Below are 22,838 nucleotides of genomic sequence, written 5' to 3' on the forward strand. Positions count from 1 at the left end.
ATGTAAAGCGTGTGGTAAAAGTTGCACTCACGTTGGTGATCTGAAATTACACCTGAGAATCCACACAAGTGTAAGACCATTTGTATGTACCAAGTGTGGTCGAAGTTTTACTCGATCCAGACATCTAGAAGTACACATGAGAATCCACACAAATGGAAAATCATTTGTATGCAAGGACTGTGGTAAATGTTTTACTCGAAATGATGGTCTAACAAAACACATGAGAATCCATACTAATGAAAAACCATATATATGTAAGGAGTGTGGTAAACGATTTACTCAATCGAATCAGCTATATGTACACATGAGAATCCATGCAAATTAAAGAAAATTTGTATGTAAGGAGTGCAGCAAAAGTTTTATGTTTAATATTGATCTAAAATTACACGTTAATCCGTACAAATTAACATTTTCTTGTACCGTTAAAATTTTACTCAATTTTGTAATCTGAAAGCATACCTTAAAATACACTTAAAATGATTGACATTTTGTATTATTTAATGGAGTTCAAATATTTGCTTTCATAATTTATCTGATATTGGATTAGTCCCTCTCTCTGATTTCCCAGGCTTCACTAATTTGTCTGTTATAAGTCTGCAACACTAGACAGAGCCCGGGGGAGAGTACTAGTATACATTGAATCCCTTCCATGCATCGGTCCATTTGGCCATCATCACCTATATCATAGACATGTATCTCCCGATTTTAACCAAACTTGGCAAGAAAGTCAGATGTTATAAAAATTAACATCTGCACATCATTTTGTTTTGTAACCTTCACATATACATACCTGATGTACATGTGCCTAAACTGATCATAAGCCTGAGGATTCTGTATTTATTTTGGATTTTTTAATTGATAAACCAAATTACTCATGCCCTTCTACTGGAAAAATCAATGCGAATCAACATGTGTCATGTCCTTGTTTATAACTCAATAAATTACGAAGAGGTCATTCAACCTGTTCTTGGAGAGGGTCATATTTTGCATTACAATATTTAGGGGAGGGTCATATTTTACAATCCGTAGTTTTGTGACCAAATTGAGGATTCAATTATTGTCAATTTGTTTTGTGTGTTTTGAGATGTGAAAGTGAGATGAACACTCAACATTTATTTTTACAAATACTTTACATGCCAAAATACAAAAAATAAAAATACGTATATTGTAATAAAATTGTTTCATAAAACGATGCATTTTATTAAGTATACCATCTCACCTTAACACTCGCACTGTTCATGAATGTTGTTGTTAAAATATTATGGTGGTGGACGCAGTGATGATGATGATGATGATGATGATGATGATGATGATGATGATGATGATGATGATGATGATGATGATTTAGTTTTGAATGTCATAGAGAACACGGACAGTGATACATGTACTGACTCAAGTAGTGACAGTAAGTCAGATGAGAGTGATACTGATAATGGCAATACTGAAAGTGAAGGTGATGATGACAATGATATCAGGGAACTTTTACAAGTGACCAGATCAGGCAGAGTATGCACAACATGGAAAGCACGTTTTAGATACTAACTGGATTGTGTATGAATATAAGAGAAAGGTAATTAGCCAGTCTTTTGCTGTTGTTGCTTTATAATTTATGTACAAATAGTCAAAATCATTTAATTTGAATGTATAATTTATAATTGGAAGATTAATTAATGTTCAGTATATGCAATAGCCATGGGGAGGGTCATGTGTTACAAAATGAGACAAAGAGGAGGGTCACCTTTTACAAATGGAGAATGGGGGAGGTCATGTTTACTTGCAAGACCATGTGTGATTTCCTCCGGCCCTCACCCCTTGTAAATACTGAAGTTTCAATAAAGTAGTAAATAACTTCCCTGGAGTGATAATTGTCGTGTCAGTGACTGTACATATGTATTGATCGGTGAGTGATATTGATCAAAGTGAGTGATAGCCAAGATCCGTCACTATCAGATTGACTCAAAATGTATGTAGGGTAAATGAAGAACATACTGGAAACCATATCCTGTTTGTATCGTCTGAATCAAGTGCGCATGCGCGATACAACCCGACTTAGAACATAGACGTTGCGTTGGTGGAGGTCACTGCCTAGAAGGACGACCTTGCTGTACCCAGGCTTTGGTACTGCTGCCTCGTCTCTGTCGCGACCACAACGTAGCCAGACACCCTATCCAATCTCTAGACTACACCAGGTAATCTAGACTAGGTAAGTACTGACTAGAACGTTTCAACTACAAGTTACACAGTGGTACACGTCTTAATAATAACTAGAACATAGAGTAATCTGTTATTGAAATTTATAGTCTGCATGGTATGACACGACGGTGCGCCCTCACACATTAGTCAATACACCACCAAAACTGAAGAACGGTAAACAACTAAATGTATGATAAATGGGGTCACAAACGACAATACTTTGAATTATAGGTAATGCACTCCCTTCACGTACACATAGCATTAAGTCTACATCTTAGTTTGTCAATGGTTAGAATCTAAGCCTGGGTACGACAACACAGCATCCCTCAAGACTCTGTGCATTTATCAATGTATTCTGTTATGGTAAAGACACATACAGGGGGACTTTGTGACACGTCATCACTCGCTGTCCTTGGAAACCATGTTGTTGTCATCTATGTCACGTGCATACTGGTTTAGCTTAAACAGCGCTCCAAGTGGCCAAAATATACAATCTTTTGTCTTTGTATTAAACATTCAGTATTGTCATTTTTTCTTCAGTCAGATATGGGAAAAGAGAAGTTTGTATTCAGCCGATATGAACAGGCCTTGAATGAAGCACATCAAATATTACTTCACCGACTTCAGAATAATAAACTCTCTGACAAAGGTAAGTCATTTACCTTGTATATTTGCAACTTTCCTAATTTCTAATTTTTTAAAGAAGTGAGATTATACATTAACTAGAAGTGATCAATACACAAATATATTCAATCTCTCACATGCTCAGAAAGCTGACCCATATCATTAGTATACATGTTACACTTAACACATCAATTATGACTGAATGATGAGAATGCTTGCAATAAAGGGAATCTATAGTTACTGCATGATGGAAACATTGCATTCAAGTGTCCACTCCCATGTGATTAATTGCAAGTATTTTAAGAGGTTGACCTTTTCCATTATCTTGACCATTTATTTGAACTTGCGATAAGTCACTTACCATAACTACTGTTTCTTCTGTACACAGATAAATCCATAATTATTGATTGTCTTTGTCAACATGGACTTGTTAGATTGGATGAAGTCATGGCTGAAGAAGACTCTGAGAAGCATTGTATAGACGATAGTGCAAGAAGTGATTGTGATGTGTTAGTGACCAATGAGAACCCGGATTCTCCACAATCTACAATTGCATGTGAAAATAGTGATAATGTTACTAATGAACAGACTCTGCCAGACTCTGAGGAACATTGTATAAACTATAGTGATGTAAGTGATAAGAATGGAAGGCATGAAAATGAAAGGTCATTAGTAGGTGATGAGTGTGGTCAAAGTTTTACTCAAAATAGTTCTCTGAAACAGCACATGAAAATCCGCAAAAAGGGAAGACCATTTATTTGTACTGACTGTGATCATAGATTTACTAGGAAACATAATCTGAAAGTACACATGAGAAGCCATGCAAATGAAAGACCATTTCGATGTAAGGAGTGTTTTAAAAGATTTGCATACACTAGTGCATTGAAAGAACACATGCGAATCCACACAAATGAAAGACCATTTCTATGTAAGGAGTGTGGTAAAACCTTTATTCGGAGTAGTGGTCTGAAAGACCACCTGAGAATCCACACAAATAAAAGACCATTTGTATGTAAGGAATGTGGTAAAAGTTTCACTCGCAGTAGTACTGTGAGAGTACACATGAGAAGCCATACAAAAGAAAGACCATTTGTTTGTAAGGAGTGTGGTAAAACATTTGCATACACTAGTGCATTGAAAGTACACATGAGAAGCCATACAAATGAAAGACCATTTGTTTGTAAGGAGTGTGCTAAAAGCTTTACTCAAAATCGTGATCTAAAAGTACACATGAGAATCCATACAAATGAAAGACCATTTGTATGTAATGAGTGTGGTAAAGGTTTTACTCAAAGTAGTGATCTAACAGTACACACGAGAATCCATACAAATGAAAGACCATTTGTATGTAAGGAGTGTGGTAAAGGTTTTAATCACAGTAGTCCTTTGAAAGTTCACATGAGAATCCATACAAATGAAAGACCATTTGTATGTAAGGAGTGTGGTAAAGGTTTTACTCACAGTAGTGCTTTGAAATCACACATGAGAATCCATACACATGAAAGACCATTTGTATGTAAGGAGTGTGATAAAAGTTTTACTCAAGAGATTAATCTGAAAGTACACATGAGAATCCATACAAATGAAAGACCATTTGTATGTAAGGAGTGTGGTAAAAGTTTTACGCAGGGGATTAATCTGAAAGTACACATGAGAATCCATACAAATGAAAGACCATTTTTATGCACAGAGTGTGGTAAAAGGTTTCCTCAATCAAATAATTTAAAAGTACACATGAGAATCCACACAAATGAAAGACCATATGTATGTAAGGAGTGCCGTCGATGTTTTCGCCATGCACATGTATTGAAAGTCCACATGAGAATACATACAAATGAAAGGTCATATGTATGTAAGGAGTGCCGTCGATGTTTTCGCCATGCAAATTCATTGAAATTACATATGAGAATACATAATAATACAAGACCATCAGTATGCTAGGACTGCAGAACGGTTTTATGCGTAAAATTACACATGGGAATTCATACAAAAAACAGTTGTAAGATGTATCGTTATAATTTTACTCAGTTTGTAATCTGTAAGTATACATTAGAATGGACACAAATCAACACTTTGTTTGAATCACTATACGAAAACTCAATTTGACCATGTCTTTCAACTGGGGGAAATCTTGAGCAGAGGATGTGTAAATGTGGTGAGTGTGAGACGAAGTTCCACCTTTGACTTAATTTACCCGGTGATCTCTAACCTGGGGGTTGTAGACAGTCAAATGTGGTCCTGCATCTCATACTACCCCTGGACAGAGATGGTGGTTAGGTGGGTCACAGGTAGGGTAAAAGTGGGTTAGTTTGACTTTTCGTATAATAGATTATAGTGCTCAAATATCTACTTTCATAATTTATCTAATATTGGATAAGTTCCCCCCCTCTCTCTTTGCCTCTGTCTCTGTCTGTCTGTCTGTCTGTCTGTCTGTCTGTCTGTCTGTCTCTCTGTCTGTCTGTCTCTCTGTCTCTCTCTCTCTCTCTGTCTCTCTCTCTCTGTCTCTCTCTCTCTCTCTCTCTCTCTCTCTCTCTCTCTCTCTCTCTCTCTCTCTCTCTCTCTCTCTCTCTCTCTCTCTCTCTCTCTCTCTCTCGCTGTCTGATTTCCCAGGCTTCACTAATTTGTCTGTTATTAGTCCCCAATACAAGACACAACCCAGAGGAGAATATACATTGAGTCCCTTCCATGCTTCGGTCCATCTGGCCATCATCACCTGCATCCTAGACATACATCACCTGATTTCAACCAAACATGGCATAAAAGTCAGATGATATTGAAAGACATCTGCACATCAGTTTATTTTACAACCTTCAAATATACGTACCTGGCATGCGTGTGCTTAAACTGGCCATATAGATGAGGATTTGGTATTTATTTTGGATTTGTTAATTTATGAAACATTTTAATCATGGCTTCCTACTTGAAAAATCAATGTGAACATATGCCATGTCCTTGTTTGTAACTCAATAAAATGAAAATGAGTAATAAATGTGTAAAATGTTTTAGTGTACATACACAAACAAACTTTTTACTTTTTTTTTATTTTGCAATGTAATGACTTACAAACACAGACTTGGTCAATGTTGTTTCACTTTGATTTTGCAAGTAGGAAGCCATGATAAACATGTTTTATAAATAAAAAATCACAAATAAGTACCCACTCGTCATCGATATAGCCACTTTAAATCAAGTGTATTTTGTAAGGTTGCACAGCAACTTCACATTCAACCTTTTCATTTTGCCCCTTTTCAATGTTTTACTTTCTACAGGACGTAACAAAATGACTCTAACACTTAGTAATTAGGTCATTTACCAAAGTGTGGTAGAATCTAGTAAAACATTGTGTCATTTACCATAGTTTCGTAGAATCTATTAAGACATTATTTATTACGGGTCTGATATCTGTATTGAACATTGTGATACATACCTATTTCAACCAAACCTGGTACAAATGTCAGATACTTTAGTTTAATATATGCATCATTTGCACTTTATTTTGTGACATTCACAAAAGTTTAACTAAACTGCCATCGTATTTATTAGTGATAAAATCAAGTTAGCAAGTTGAAATGTTGGGGTTTTGTCTTTGATGAAGACTTGTTACATTTAGTTCAAATACGCAGTTAAAATCCTCAAATATAATGTTCATTCATCGGTTACTAAAAAAGACACCTCTCAATGGGACAAACAGAGAACTTGCAATCCAGACTGAGCATGCTCAGACGCAAAGGACTATGGGATTATCTGAGGTTATCGTATTACCTAATCTGGAGCTACCGATAAAATAAACCTCCCACAGGGTGACTATGGATTGATCATTTGTGGTTAAACACAATATGACAATATTGTTCATAATACTAATTGATTAGCATTTATTATCACATTTCCCATGATGCAACATTCAACATGACAGGTTTGCAAGTTCCCTATTGGTATATTACTTGTGTTATAATGTGAATTCTGAACGTATAAGGCTTCTCTCAAAGGAAACTCCCTTTCCTATCCAAGAATGGTGGCTATATGTTTAAGTTTCACTATAAAATTTCAATTTCGAGGAATCTTACAAAATACAGAGTTTACAAAGATAAAATGATGAATATGGTCAAAGTGTCACATGTAATTAGAATGGCTCTAGTCTCTGGGCTTTTTCCACTTTTTCAATAAAGTTTTATTTAAACACAATAGTGTTCTTTTAGGTGAACATGTGACCTGAGTGAGTGATTGCGAACAGTTGGGTGATCACTAAGACCATATACACTTTTGTCGGTGAAGAGGACTTCCTGTGCTATGAATTATGGGTGAGCTCATCAAACTCACAACTTTATTCCTACTCTTGGGGCTACATAAGCATCCCCAGTCACATGACAGTTGCTGATGGAATGCAAATTAGTCTTAAGTGCTGTCCTGATTAAGTAGAGTAATATTTCTTTATGTATGCAAATTAGTCATTACGTGCCCTCTTGTCTGACTAGCTACATTAATCTCTTGACCTTTTCATTTAGTTCCCTCCTCAATCCCTAAGCCTGATCACTGAGCAAAGGGATATCAAAATGAGCGTGCCTCTTGTCATATTTAGGTAAAGTGTGCCAGGACATGGCGTGACACAGAGAAATCATTGCCCCAGGTTCAATTTGCATGGTATGAATTGCATTGGAATCGATACTGGGTATATGATAATATATGTTACTAGTATTAACATACAGACATCTCTCCAGTGTTATAAAACACTACAAATCTCCATTGTCAGTAAATGGACCGGTGAAAAAATGGAGTCCTGTTATTGAATCACTGTGTCAAGTTTTGAAATATCACACATGATAATAGTGTTGTCTGTGACTGTACATGTTCATTGATCAGTGAGTGATATAGATCAAAGTGAGTGATAGCCAAGATTAGTCATTATCAGATTTTATCAAAAAGTATGTAGGGTAAATGAGGAAGATATTAGAAAAATGTATTTTCAATCACATTTTACATGTAATAAAGAAAGGTATTATATATAAATTTCTAAGTAACTGAATTTTTTTAGCTGTATACAAATTGCGTTTGGCGATCATGATTTCAACTACTCTCGGTTACCTCAACCCTCGCCACTTGGGACTTTTCAATGAGACCATCCAGATGAGACTCGCTTGGGAAGCCCTCGTAAGCAGAGCCCCCAGCGGCAAGAGTCTGGGTAACCGGAATTAGATTTCAACCTGTTTCTGTAACACTTATTAATAATATCGACCCGTGATTAATATCTACATTGTCTAATCAGTGGTATTTTACCAATTTTCAATGAATATCTCGTTATAATGAATACAGTTTTAACATTGTGACATATATTCCGAAATGAGCTTTCCCTCGAGTTTTAAACTTGACACTACACTACCTAGAGATAATATTGACCACTGATCAAGAAAAACAGTGCCCGATGTCCAATGACAAACTTTGACATCTTTGGTTATTTGATTGAAGAAATATCACTGTTGTAGCCAACATGGAGTGTGTAATTTTTTTTCATACAAAAACAAACATAAGCTAATAATTGTACATTTATTGATATTTTGAAATTTGCAAACAAAGACTTGGTATGTGTTGTTACACATCGACTTTTCAAGTAGCAAGCCATGATAAAGTTGTATTATAAATTAAAAAATCCATAATAAATACCCAATCCTCATCCATATGGCCACTTTAAAGCATAATCCTGCAAGGATATCTTGATGTCACTTGTATCGTATAAATCAAGTGCGCATGCACGATACCACCAGGCTTTATACATTCAGAGGGCGCCATCTTAAATCCTCAAACTGGTATCTTCCCATATATATCACTACATGCAATGTTTTCAAACATGTGTGAAATTGGGAGTGAACGGTGATCTAGTAGTTGAGTAAGTTTTAAGAAGCTCGCCTGTTTGCCTTGTCACCGCATCGCATGTCAAACGAGGTCACGTTCGACTCGGGCCAAATCATCCGCTGTCTACGGAAAATCTTGACCGGACCTCGTCTTTTTCTAACTACAGCCATTTAAAGTACACAAGAATCCACCTACTTTGCAAAATTTGTAAATTTTGGGCGAAACAACAAATGGGCGAAAAACAGGGCCGAAATGTACGACCCCAGGGTCAAGTATTCTGCACGAAATTGACGCGAGATCAGTATTCCTAACAATAATTACAAACTTGATTCTTGTTGCATGGAGGGAGAAATATCAGTCAAGATTGTCGCTTTTATAGTATCTAAAATGATGAATTGTTGGGAAAATACCCCAAAATACGGCTGGTGAGCACCACTGTAAACATACCACGTGTACACACTGGAAGTTCACAGCCTGATCCTTTTTACCCATCATGCTCTGCACCCCTTCCAGCCCCCTCCGCAACCCCCCCCCCCCCCCCCCGGTAATGAGCTATCGCATTTGACTTTTACCCATCATGCTCTGCCTTCCTTCCAGTCTCCTCTCGGTCAGTGCTTCTAAGAACGGACCTTGCTGTACCCATGCTTTGGTACTACAGTTTCGTGTCTGTTTTCTGTCGCGACCACGACGTACACAGAGGTAGATCTGTCGACGACCCTATCCAGTCTAAGACTACACCATTCAAGTTAGACCGTAGGTAAGTACTAACCTGAACGTAGAGTAATCTGTAATTGAAATATTTAGTCTGTTGGGTACGGCATGACTATGTACGTGCCCTCACACATTGGTCAACCCATTGGTAAATATTTAGATGTAGGATAAATGGGATCACGAACGATAATGTTTTGAATTATACAATAGTCACTGCCCTTTGCAAACAAATTTGTTCGTACAATTTTGACATGTATTCAAGCAATGTGAAGCGGTATATATTTAAACACACCATTCTTTGGGTTAACAATTGCCTATAGAAATACAATGTCTGTCTGATTTTATATAAGTACCTAGCACGATGTCACCATTTAGAGATGTCGTTTGATATGACGTGTAAGAGAACAACACTTATCATGATAAAATTTCTACCAGAAAATATCAGTTTTACAAAATAATGTAGTTTTAAAATTTTGAATAAAACTTGTTATAATATCCATTCCTGTTGCAGATATAACTATATTCTAGCATTGTCCAATTTTGAAATATTTTCAAGCAAAGTGTTCTTGTATGTATTCGGTCAACATTCACGTAGTCACTGCATTACAACATCACTGAGTTAGTCATGTCATAGGTCAAAGATAACTTGAAATGAGTTTAGTTCTGTGACTCAGACGGTTTGTTGACTTTGTTAACAGTTGTGACAATTTGACAAGACTGTGTGTTTATTTAACACCTTTGAAATTTTCAAATTTCAAAAGTATGTATATATATTATCTAGGTTAGTTTTTGTACATAATTTTTTGTATATGTCCACAGTGGTATGAAAGGTCATCATTTGTCATATACATGTAGGTTACGTATTGCCGCGACAGTATGCAGACTGAGAGTTCATAAGGTTATGATATAACTAGATAGAGCATAGACACGTGTGCCCTGATATCATAGAAAACCTTTGACATTTGAAAAGGGCGACATATTTGAAGAAATGCTTGCATGGTCTATAGACATTTTTGGCACGATGGAAAACCAAATATAGTATTCAATTTGAAGTTTTGTTCCAAACACAACTTGAAAATTTTCCTGAAAATTTCGACTGCACACTTCAGTCTTTGTTAACAGATTGACCCGCTATTCAGTAAAGGTGACCTTGCGGACACGTACGACTAATACAGTTTATATCGCCCTCCGTCTCTGTTCAGTGCTGGTTTAAGTGCCCGGTTACAAATACCTTATTTCACTCCCCTTGAAAATGTCTAGTGTCGTTGCCAAGGATCTTTACTTTGGCTATGTTGACTTAGTGACGTGATGATTCGATGTGGATATGTTGGGAGACCTCTGATGTGCTGGAACTAGGTCTTCTATGTTCTAAAACTCTGGTTTTAAGTGATCTCTCTGTCTCCCCTATGTATGAATCTTGACACTGGCCTGTGTTGGTCTGGCCCTGGCAAGGAAATTGGTACACTACTCCACATACATTTTCCTCATTGGTATTGTCCTTTGGAGAAACCAATAATGGCGGCAAGTTTTTTTGTAGACTTAACGCAGGTATTTATACTGTAAGTAGTAAAAATTCTTTTCAGTGCCTCTGCGGTGTTCTTGATGTAAGGGACCGGACAGAATTTACGGCGGGGGGGGGGGGGGGCTGGGGAGAAATTAGGGGGGGGGCATGAAAAAAATGGGAGGCTTGAAGGGGGGGCCATGAAAATTCTCATGGTTTGAAAGGGGAGGGGGGCGCGAAATATTTTGTCATTGAAAAAAATTAATATGTTAGAAAATTTAGCATTGCATGAGATAGCACTTGATATCGCCTTTAATATTGAGTGTCTACACTTTCATTTATGTATTAAAATGGAAGTGTGTACGTTTGTATGTACCTATTTAGTGAAGCATAAAAACACTACTCAAGATTAATTTGATACACCCTGAATAACTTCAAAAGTAACACCACCTGACAAATCTGAGGACCCCTTGTATGCATAGAAACAATACACAATTAACTGTCAATAAATTCTTTCACACCTTACACATATAAATACAGTAACACAACGAGTAGCTGACAGTTGTCTGATGAACGCATTGAGCGTGAAACTCGGAGTTACAACTAAGCACCTCAAGTTCCAACCAACTTACTTTGATTATTCCCGCCCTGCTTACCCAAGCATCGAGCATTCTATTCTACGAGTTTGATACTATTCACTATATATATATATATATATATATATATATATGTATTTAAAGTGACCTTTTGGTGAAAAATGTAAATACAAAAACGTCTGGCCAGATTAATTTAGATAGGTGTTTTATTTCTTTCCTTGACACTATTCTTGAGTTTCACTCTCAGACTCACTAGAGTCTGAAGATGTGAGGCAAGACCTGTCTTTCTTTCTATCTAAAACCAGTGAAATTAAACTATTTCCCTCCTCATTATCATCAAATGCATCTTTCTGTACTAAATATTGTAAAGCATTTAGATGTCTGCATGGTGTTAAGTGTTTTTTCATCAGTGACTTTGCACTAACTTTGGTAGTTGCCTTCTGATTATGAATAAAGGGATTATATTGCAAAGGCTATTCATCATTGACACTGTACTTCAAGCTTAATGTGAATGGTTTAGAAAACTGTGAGTAATACTCATCTGATCACTGTACAGTGTATTGAATACAATTCTGAATTTGCTGTCCCCATCATGAAGTCACAAATGCCTGACACTATAGGGGGGGGCATGACATTTTTATACTTTGGAATGGGGGGGGGGGGGCTGTGAAATTTTGATTACAGTGGATGGGGGGGGGGGGCAGGAAAAAAACCAAGTCAGAGATATTTTCTCCCCAGCCCCCCCCCCCCCCCCTGCCGTAAATTCTGTACGGTCCCTAAGGTAGGACCACTGATCCCTTACTTGGTTGTTCCTTCTTACGGTTATGAGGCTGGGTGACTGTGTCTTTGGGGATATCTAATCTGGTATAATAAACAAAGTTGCAATGTTGTATTGTATTGTAGTTACTAATTTAACATCAAATATTGGAGTTGTTTGTTTACAATCTGAGTGAAGTGAGTGAGTGTATGTATGTCATATTATCTGTGCAGTGACAAGCCAGCCTGGGTCTTATCAACAATTTGTCGTCTACATCCCCAGTATATACTGGATTATTCTAAACAGCACTCCTAGCGGCCAAAATATACAATCTTTTGTCTTTATATTAAACATTCAGTATTGTAATTTTTTTCAGTCAGATATGGAAAAAGAGAAGTTTGTATTCAGCCGATATGAACAGGCCTTGAATGAAGCACATCAAGTATTACTTCACCGATATGAGAATAATAAACTCTCTGACAAAGGTAAGTCATCTTCATTGTATTTTTGCGACTTTCTTAAATTCTAATAGTTTTGCAGGTAGCTAGTTCTGTAATTATTATCATTAATTATGATGCAGATGATAGTCAAAAGAATGTATATTTCTTGTGGGGGGAAAGGGTGGGGTGGGGGCTACTGTACAATTGTATGTATGAAACGGCATGTGTCAAATTTTGGTAGAGGAAGTGTGTTGAATCCCTTTGGGAGTTTTTAATTAGATACTAATTTGAAAGTGACGGTGCTGGAGGATACTGGTGTGAACATTTATCATAGATGTATTTTTCCTCAGCCTTCCCTCATCCCCGTCACCGTAAGTTCTGCTTCTTCCCTTTCATCACACTGTCATTCTATATGATTTGAAATAAATGTATTGTTTGCTGTTGTTTGTTATTCCTAGTTCATTGTGTTATAATAGTAATGAAACTGTAGATTTTATGTGAAACATTTTAGCACAACTGCACCGAGGTTCAGCATCACGTTTTGTCAATGTGAGTGTGCGTGTGTGTATGTGTGTGTGTATGTGAACAACTTTCAACTGAAAAACCGCTGGATCCATTTATTTCAAATTAGGTAGAGACATTGCTTATGGTGCTTAGATGATAATTATTTCAAATGATGCGATCAGTGGTTTTCAAGTTACATCTAAAAGAGTGATTTTCTGTCAAAATGGGTCATTTTTACAATGAATATATGATTATATAATGTTACATAATCACTTGGCCAAAATTCATATCGAGATGTTCAAATATTCTGTAGGGGTGTTTTCATGTTTGAAGTGTGCTTCTCTCACTGCATGTGTGTGTCAGACATTGGATTTCAATTCTACACATTGCCATTGGCAGTATTTTTTAAGAAGTGTGATTGAACATTTGTCTTAGAACAACAACTGGTCAATACACAAATATATTTAACCTCTCACATGCTCACAATTAGCTGACCCATACCATTAGTATACATGTTACACTTAACACATCAATGATGACTGAAAATTGCAAATATTTTAATAGGTTCACCTTTCCCATTTTCTTGACCTTCATTTCAACTTTCGATAAGACACTTAACACAAATATTCTCTCTTCTGTCAATAGATAAATCCATAATTATAGATGGTATTTGCCAACATGGACTTGTTACATTGGATGAAGTCATGGTTGAGGAGGACTGTGAGGAGCATTGTACAGAGTATAGTACAAGAAGTGATTGTGTTTTGTTAGTGACCAATGAGAACCAGGATTCTGCACAGACTACAGTTACATGGGAAAATAGTGATAATGTTACTAATGAACAGACTCTGCCAGACTCCGAGGAACATTGTATTAACTATAGTGCTGCAAATGATGACAGTGGAAGGCATGAAAATGAAAAGCCATTGGTATATGACGAGTGTACTCAAAGTTCTACTCAAAATGATTATATGAAACAACACATGGAAATCCACAAAAATGACAGGCCATTTGTATGTACTGACTGTGGTCAAAGTTTTACTACGGGGTATAATCTGAAAGTACACACGAGAAGTCATACAAATGAAAGACCATTTGGATGTAAGGAGTGTGCTAAAAGGTTTACACAAAGTAGTAATCTAAAGAAACACATGAGAAGCCATACAAATGAAAGACCATTTGTATGTGGGAAATGTGGTAAAGGTTTTACTCAAAGTAGTGATCTAAAAGTACACATGAGAATCCATACAAAGGAAAGACCATTTGTATGTAAGGAGTGTGGTAAAAGTTTTATTCAAAGTAGTAATCTAAAAAAACACATGAGAATCCATACAAAGGAAAGACCATTTGTATGTAAGGAGTGTGGTAAAAGTTTTATTCAAAGTAGTAATCTGAAACAACACATGAGAATCCATACAAATGAAAAACCATTTGTATGTAAGGAATGTGGTCAAAGTTTTACGCAAATGATTCATCTAAAACGTCACATGAAAAGCCATACAAATAAACAACAACAATGTGTATGTACGGAATATGGTAAAAGTTTTCCACAAAGTAGTAATCTAAACGAACACGTGAGAATCCATGCACATGGAAGACCACTTGTTTGTAAGGAATGTGGTAAAAGTTTTACTTACAGTAGTGCTTTACAAGTACACATGAGAATTCATACAAATGAAAGACCATTTGTTTGTAAGGAGTGTGGTAAAAGTTTTACTCGAAGTAGTAATTTAAAACAACACTTGAGAATCCATACAAATGAAAGACCATTCGTATGTAATGAGTGTGGAAAAAGTTTTGCTTATAGTAATTCTTTGAAAGTACACACGAGAATGCATACAAATGAAAGACCATTTGTTTGTAAGGAGTGTGGTAAAAGTTTTATGCATAATCGTGATCTAAAATTACACATGCGAATCCATTCAAATTAACAACGGTTGTATGGTGTATCGTTAACATTTTACTCAATTTGGTAATCTGAAAGCATACATCAGAATACATAACAATGATTGACACTTTGTATACAATTATGGCGCTCAAATATTACATCCGATATTGGATAAGTCTCTCTCTCTCTCTCTCTCTCCTCTCTCTCTCTCTCTCTCTCTCTCTCTCTCTCTCTCTCTCTCTCTCTCTCTCTCTCTCTCTCTCTCTCTGTCCCTCCCCCCCCCCCTCTCTCTCTCTCTCTCTCTCTCTCTCTCTCTCTCTCTCTCTCTCTCTCCCTCTCTCTCTCTCTCTCTCTCTCTCTCTCTCTCTCTCTCTCTCTCTCTCTCTCTCTCTCTCTCTCTCTCTCTCTCTCTCTCTCTCTCTCTCTCTCTCTCTCTCTCTCTCTCTCTCTCTCTCTCCATCTTCCATCACGAGTATTTTCCAATAGAGAATATACATTGAGTCCCTTCCATGCATCAGGCCATCTGGCCATCATCACATGTATACTAGACATGCATCTCCCGATTTTAGCCGAACTTGGCAAGAAAGTCAGTCAAAAATTAACATCTGTCCATCACTTTGTTTTCAAACCTTCACATATACATACCTGGCATGCATGTGATTGAACTCACAATATTGATAAGGAGTTGGTATTTATTTTGGATTTGTTAATTTATAAAACATTCTTATCATGGCTTCCTACTTGAAAAATCAATCTGAAACAACATACGTCATGTCCTTGTTTGTAACTTATTAAAATGAAAATGTTTTATTGTATGTACAATAACAAACGTTGTACATATTTATCATCGTTTTGCAATGTAATGACTTACACACACACAGACTTGGTCAATGTTGTTTAACTTTGATTTTGCAAGTATGAAGCCATGATAAAATTATTCTATAAATTAGAAATCCCAAAGAAGTACCCAATCTTCATCGATATGACCACATTAATTCAGGTGTATTATGTAAGGTGACTCAGCAACTTCGCAACCTTTTCATCTATCCCCTTGTATCTATTTTACTTCCTACTGGGGATAAAGTAGCTCTAACACTTAGTTATTAGGTCATTTACCAAAGTGTGGTAGAATCTAGTAAAACACTGTGTAATACAGGTTTGTTCACTATCGTGTCATCTGTATTGAACATTGTGACATGTACCAATTTCGACCAAACCTCGCACAAATATCAGATATTATAGTTTACTATATATGGGTAACTTTATTTTGTGACATTCACAATAGTGTAACTAAACTGCCATCATATTCATTAGTCATAACATTTAGTAGTCATAAAAAGTTAGCCAGTTGAAATGTTGGGGTGTATGTCTTTGACGAAGACTTGTTACATTTAGTTCAAATACTCAGTTAAATCCTCTAATATAATGTTCATTCATCGGTTACTAAAAAAGACACACCTCTCAATGGGACAAATAGGGAACTTGCAATCCAGACTGAGCATGCTCAGACGCAAAGGACTATGGGATTATCTGAGGTTATCGTATTACCTAATCTGGAGCTACAGATAAAATAAACCTCCCACAATGGTCAGGGTAACTATGAATTGATCATTTGTGGTTAAACACAATATGACAATATTGTTCATAATACTAATTGATTAGCATTTATTATCACATTTCCCATGATGCAACATTCAACATGACGGGTTTGCAAGTTCCCTATTGGTATATTACATGTGTTATATTGTCAATTCTGAACGTATAAGGCTTCATTCGAAGGAAAGTCCATTTCCTATCCAAGAACAGTGGTTATGTGTTTAAGGTTCACCGTGAAATTTCAATTTGGAAGATCCTTACAAAATACAAGGTTCACGAAGATAAAAGGCTTGAATATCGTTAAAGTGACACATGTAATTAGACTTACTCTAGTCTCTAGGCTTCTTTCACTCTTTAAATAAAGTTTTTTTAAACACAATTCTGTTCTTTTGTGTGAAACAGATATATTGTGATAGAATTCCCTCAGTGTTTCGCATTGGTCAGTGACCTAAGAGGCCTTGTCACTTTGAGTCGTTGAAGGAGTAAAGACAAATCCTTCCATCACGAGTATTTTCCAGCTGAATGTAGGAAAATGTTGGAGAATAACCTAATTTTATCCCCTCACGCACAATTTATGAATAATCTGGAAAAATAATGGTACTGTAATTTGAAGTGTTTTGACTCATGTTGTGAGTACTGCAGAACCAGTGACATAGACAACGGCATGGTCATATAATCCATATTTTCTGTTCAAAGGCAACATTTTGATTTGGTGCATGGTATAATCCCCATTACATAACTCTTGGTACACTTATTCACTTCCAAGTCATACAAGATACCCCCCCCCCCATGAAGAGACGTCCATTGGTAAGTTCTAAATACCAACTTCTCGGTTAACTAGAAAACCTAGTGCGCTACAGTGTGTGTGTGTGTGTGTGTGTGTGTGTGTGTGTGTGTGTGTGTGTGTGTGTGTGTGTGTGTGTGTGTATGTGATGGAAACATCATTTGAATCATAAATAGGCAGCGAAATATTATTTTATTCACAAAAGAAACCATCAAAACCTAATCACTGAGTGAAGGGGTATCGATGAGCATGTAACTTGCCAGATTTGGGCAAAGTGTACCACAGCACGGCGTGATACAGGAAATTATTGGCCCGGGTTTGATGAGCGTATGCATTGTGATCGATACTGGGTATATGATATTATATGTTGGTAGTATAACATAGACATCTGTCAAACGTCTGTGGTTTGAAACATTACAAATCTTTAATGTCAGTAAATGAATCGAAAAATCTCCTCTGTCTTGTAATGAAACCGGCTCCTTGTAGCAGTGGTTAGCGCACAGGATTATCAGTCGGGAGGTCACGGGTTCGAATCCCACTGGAAACAGGGGATTTTTCTGTGACCGACCCAAACCCACGGTGAGTGTTCTACAGACTCGATAGGTAGGCTGTATCACTCAGCAGTGTCTCACTCACAAGACGAGTGCGAATTTGGGGGGGGGACTCCTGGAGCAATGACTCGCAAAGTCGGGGACGATTACTCACACGGAGCCCGCAGGTGCTATGTTTGCTGGGCCTGGGTGACTCTGGGATAGCCTGCGGACTGACTGGGGAGGCCTTACAGTTCCACAGCAATGTGATATAGCCCTGTAACGTAATCCCAAACCCGAATGCATTTCTGTAGCATTTGTGTGTATGTGTCTGCATAACAGAAAATCGCTGGGAGCAATTCCCAGCACAAAAAAAATAATAAAAAAATAAAAAAATAAATAAAAAAATGTCTGTCTTGTAATAGCTGTCGGTTCTTGAATTATCAAACAAAAAGTAGGGAATAACTTCCCTGAATTGATAATAGTCATGTCAGTGACAGTACAAGTTGATTGATCAGTGAATGTTATTGATCAAAGTGAGTGATAGCCAAGCATGATCGGTCACTATCAGTTTTCTTCAAAATGTGTGGAAGATATTGGAAAAGAATTTGTGAAACACATTTGTCGATGTAATAAAGAACAGTAATATATTATCTTATTACATTTACATGCAAATTAGGTTCTGAGTGACTGGATTTTCGTAGCTGTATACAAAATTAATCAAGTCAAATTGTGTTTAGGGTCCGCACCCAAAAATCAACCCCTCATTTTAATGGTGATACAGTATCACTCATAAGCAAATAATACATTATTAACCGTTTTGCAATTTACAAACAAGGACTTGGTATATGTTGTTTCATGTTGACTTTTCAAGCAGGAAGCCATAATAAAATTGTTTTGTAAATATGAAATCCGAAATAAATTCCCAATCATCATCCATGTGGCCACTTTAAATCAATCATCCTACAAGGATATCTACTGAACGATCAGCTTGTATGGTATAATCAAATGCGCATGCGCAATACCGCTGACTAAGAACACGGACGTTGTTGGGGTGTTGTTAGAGCCATGGAAGTAGAACTACTTCCATGTTAGAGCGTAGAAGGACGGACCTTGCTGTACCCATGCTTTGGTACTGCTGTCTTGTGTCTGTTCTCTGTCGCGATCACGACGTACCCAGTGCTAGATCTGTCGGCAACCCTATCCCGTCTTAGACTACACCATTCAAGCTAGACTGTCGGTAAGTATACTAAATAGAACGTAGAGGAGTCTGTTATTGGAATATGTAGTCTGTATGGTACGCCCTGACGGTGCGCCCTCACACATTAGTCAATGCACAGAAGATTGGTTAATGGTTAACAACTGTACAGCTGTATGACAATGCTTTGAATGATACATTTTGCACTGCGCATGCCCTTCACGTACATGTTAGTTTATGAATAGTTAGATTCTAACCCTGAGTAAGACAACACAGCGTCCTTCAAGACTCTGTTCATGGACCTATGGTGTTACCATATAAAGACCCAGAAACTGAGACAGGGGAACTTCGTGATATCATCGCACGTATGTTGTCCTCGGAAACCACCCTCTAAATAAACAGCACTCCTAGTGGCCAAAATACACATTCTTTCGTCTTTATACTAAACATTCCACATTGTTTTTTCTTCAATCAGATATGGGAAAAGAAAAGTTTGTATTCAGCCGATATGAACAGGCCTTGAATGAAGCACATCAAGTATTACTTCACCGACTTGAGAATAATAAACTCTCTGACAAAGGTAAGTTCTTCTTCTACACAATTGAACATACAGAATGTACATCAGGGTGGGGATGGGGGCACCAAAGCATGAAAAAAAAGTATTGCGAAAAGGAATGGGTCCTTTTGTCCATAGAAAATCGAATAATTTCAAATCATTATTATTTTGATTTTTGACTATTTGAATAAATTTAAACATATGATTTCTAATAGTTTTGCACTTACAAGTTTTTGCAATTACAAGGCAGGTGATAGACAACAGAATGTGCGTTTCTTGTTGGGTGGGGGGGTCAGGGGCTACTGTTCAATTGTATGTCTAAAACTGTATGTGTCAAATTTGGTAGGGGAAGTGTGTTGAGTCCCTTAGGAATTTTTAGACAAATATTTTAAGAATGCTAGTGCTAGTGCACGAGGATAACCATGTGAATTTTTCATAGATGTATTTTTCCTCGGCCTCCCCTCATCCCCGTCACCTAACAGATATCAGAAATGCAGTGTGATGATTTTAGTGTTGGTTAGTCAGTCTACCTGGGCAAGACTTACACTGCAAAACACTATTTACTTAATTTGTTATCCAGGTGATGTCCTGTGTGTCTGCCTAGGTATTGTTTACATATATGAGTTGGTCTGTATCATGTTTGTTTCTAGTTATACGAATTATATTTATGGATGGCTGCTTTTTCACAAGTCATTATATTCATGTTCATTTGCATTAGTGACAGTTACATCACTAACACCTTATGTTTTGTCTTTAACAGATACATTCGTGATAATCAACTGTCTTTGTCAACATGGACTTGTTACACTGGATGACGTCATGGTTGAAGAAGATTCTCAGGAGCATTGTATAGATTCTAGTGCCAGAAGTGACTGTGATGTGTTAGTGACCAATGAGAACCAGAACTCTCCACAAACTACAATTGCATGTGAAAATAGTGATAATGTTAGCAATGAACAGACTCTGTCAGACTCTGAGGAACATTGTAAAAACTATAGTGCTGCAAGTGATAAGAATGGAAAGCATAATGAAAGGTCATTAGTAGGTGATGAGTGTGGTCAAAGTTTTACTCAAAATAGTTCTCTGAAACAGCACATGAGAATCCACAAAAAGAGAAGACCATTTGTATGTAAGGAGTGTGGTCATAGATTTACTAGAAGAGATAGTCTGAAAGTACACATGAGAATCCATACAAATGAAAGACCATTTGTATGTACTGACTGTGGTTATAGATTTACTAGGAGAAATAGTCTGAAAGATCACATGAGAAGCCATACAAATGAAAGACCATTTGTATGTACTGACTGTGGTCATAGATTTACAAGAAGAAATAATCTGAAAGTACACATGAGAAGCCATACAAATGAAAGACCATTTGTGTGTTCTGATTGTGGTCAAAGATTTACGAGGAGAAATAATCTGAAAGATCACATGAGAATTCATACAAAGGAAAGACCATTTGTATGTTCTGACTGTGGTCAAAGCTTTGGTAGGAGACATAATCTGAAAGTACACATCAGAAGCCATACAAGAGAAAAACCATTTGTATGTAAGGAGTGTGGTAAAGCGTTTGCTGTTAGTAGTAATCTAAAAAACCACATGAGAATCCACACAAACGAAAGACCTTTTGTATGTAAGGAGTGTGGTAAAGGTTTTACCCAAATGATGAATGTAAAACGACACATGAGAATCCACACAAATGAAAGACCATTTGTATGTAAGGAATGTGGTAAAAGTTTTACTGACACTAGTGCTTTGAATGTTCACACGAGAATTCATACAAATGATAGACCACATGTATGTAAGGAGTGTGGTAAAAGATATATTCACAATAGTGCCTTGAAAGTACACATGAGAAACCATACAAATGAAAGACCATTTGTATGTAAAGAGTGTTGTAAAGGTTTTACTCACGGTAGTTCTTTGAATGTACACATGAGAATTCACACAAATGAAAGACCATTTGCATGTGAGGAGTGTGGTAAACGGTTTACGATTGGGTCTAATCTGAAAGTACACATGAGAATCCATACAAATGAAAGACCATTTGGATGTAGTGAGTGTGGTAAACGTTTTACTCAATCGAATCAAGTAAAAAAACACATGAGAATCCATACAAATGAAAGACCAATTGTATGTTAGGAGTGTGGTAAAAGTTATATTCACAATAGTGCCTTGAAAGTACACATGAGAATCCATACAAAGGAGAGACTTTAGTATGTAAGTAGTGTGGTCAATGTTTTCATCAGGCAAGTGCATTGAATGTACAAGGGAATACAAACATGACAAATTGGCATTATACATCTCATATTGTGAATTCTGAACATATAAGGTTTCGTTCGAAGGAAACTCCCTTTCAATTCCAAGAACGGTCGTTATATGCATAAGGTTCACTATAATTTTCTAATTTCGATGATCCTTACAAAATACAAAGTTCATACAGATAAAAGGTTAGAATGTGGTCAAAGTGTCACATGTAATTAGACTTGCTCTAGTCTCTGGACCTTTTTTTTAACTCTTTAATACAACAGTGTTCCTTGTGTGAAACAGCGACCTGAGTGAGTGATTGCGAACAGTTGGGTGAACCTAAGACCATACACTTATGTCGTTGAAGGGGGCTTCCCATGCTATGAATTATGCATGAGCTTATCAAACTCACAACCTTATTCCTACTCTTGGAGCTATATAGCCAGTCCCAGTCAAATGGCAGTTATTTATGTTATGCAAATTAGTCTAAATGCTGTCGTTATTAACTATAGTTACCTTTGCTTATGTTATGCAAATAAGTCATAAAGCTAGCGTCCACTTGTCTGACTAGCTACTCTATTGACCTTTTCATTCAATTCCGTCCTCAAGCCTGCACATACTACTATCAACAATGATAGACAACATGGCTCTCGGCACTCAAAGGATTTTTTTTTAATTGAATGCTTGTTTGAAATATTTATCTGATAAATTAGGATAAGTGTACATCATGTATGCAATCGTTGTATTGTGATATACATTCACCAATAAGAGTGGCCTAAGGGGACTTGTCACTTTGAGTAATTAGACGAGTAAAGGCAAACCTTTAGGTCATGAATATTTCTCAGCTGAATGAAGAAAACTATAGGGGA

At 36.8% G+C, this 22,838-nt stretch overlaps 2 protein-coding genes across 3 annotated transcripts; both read left to right on the forward strand.

The window, feature by feature from the left end:
* The first annotated feature begins 2,062 nt into the window (after positions 1 to 2,062).
* LOC144450186 (uncharacterized) lies at positions 2,063 to 5,278 on the forward strand. 2 transcript variants are annotated; one of them, XM_078140767.1, is made up of 3 exons: positions 2,063 to 2,203; positions 2,738 to 2,842; positions 3,206 to 5,278. In XM_078140767.1, exons 2-3 carry the CDS (start codon positions 2,740 to 2,742, stop codon positions 4,756 to 4,758), a joined length of 1,656 nt encoding a protein of 551 aa, XP_077996893.1. In that variant the 5' UTR covers positions 2,063 to 2,203; positions 2,738 to 2,739; the 3' UTR covers positions 4,759 to 5,278. The 2 variants fall into 2 exon arrangements, with proteins under 2 accessions (XP_077996893.1, XP_077996892.1); XM_078140766.1 differs by having other exon boundaries at positions 2,080 to 2,203; positions 2,734 to 2,842.
* A 13,785-nt stretch (positions 5,279 to 19,063) lies between these two features.
* Positions 19,064 to 21,966, forward strand: LOC144450245 (uncharacterized). Its single transcript, XM_078140837.1, has 3 exons — positions 19,064 to 19,208; positions 19,642 to 19,746; positions 20,483 to 21,966. Exons 2-3 carry the CDS (start codon positions 19,644 to 19,646, stop codon positions 21,862 to 21,864), a joined length of 1,485 nt encoding a protein of 494 aa, XP_077996963.1. The 5' UTR covers positions 19,064 to 19,208; positions 19,642 to 19,643; the 3' UTR covers positions 21,865 to 21,966.
* The last annotated feature ends 872 nt before the right edge of the window (positions 21,967 to 22,838 follow it).

Source organism: Glandiceps talaboti, chromosome 19 (genome assembly GCF_964340395.1).
Source record: "Glandiceps talaboti chromosome 19, keGlaTala1.1, whole genome shotgun sequence".
Classification (NCBI taxonomy): domain Eukaryota; kingdom Metazoa; phylum Hemichordata; class Enteropneusta; family Spengelidae; genus Glandiceps; species Glandiceps talaboti.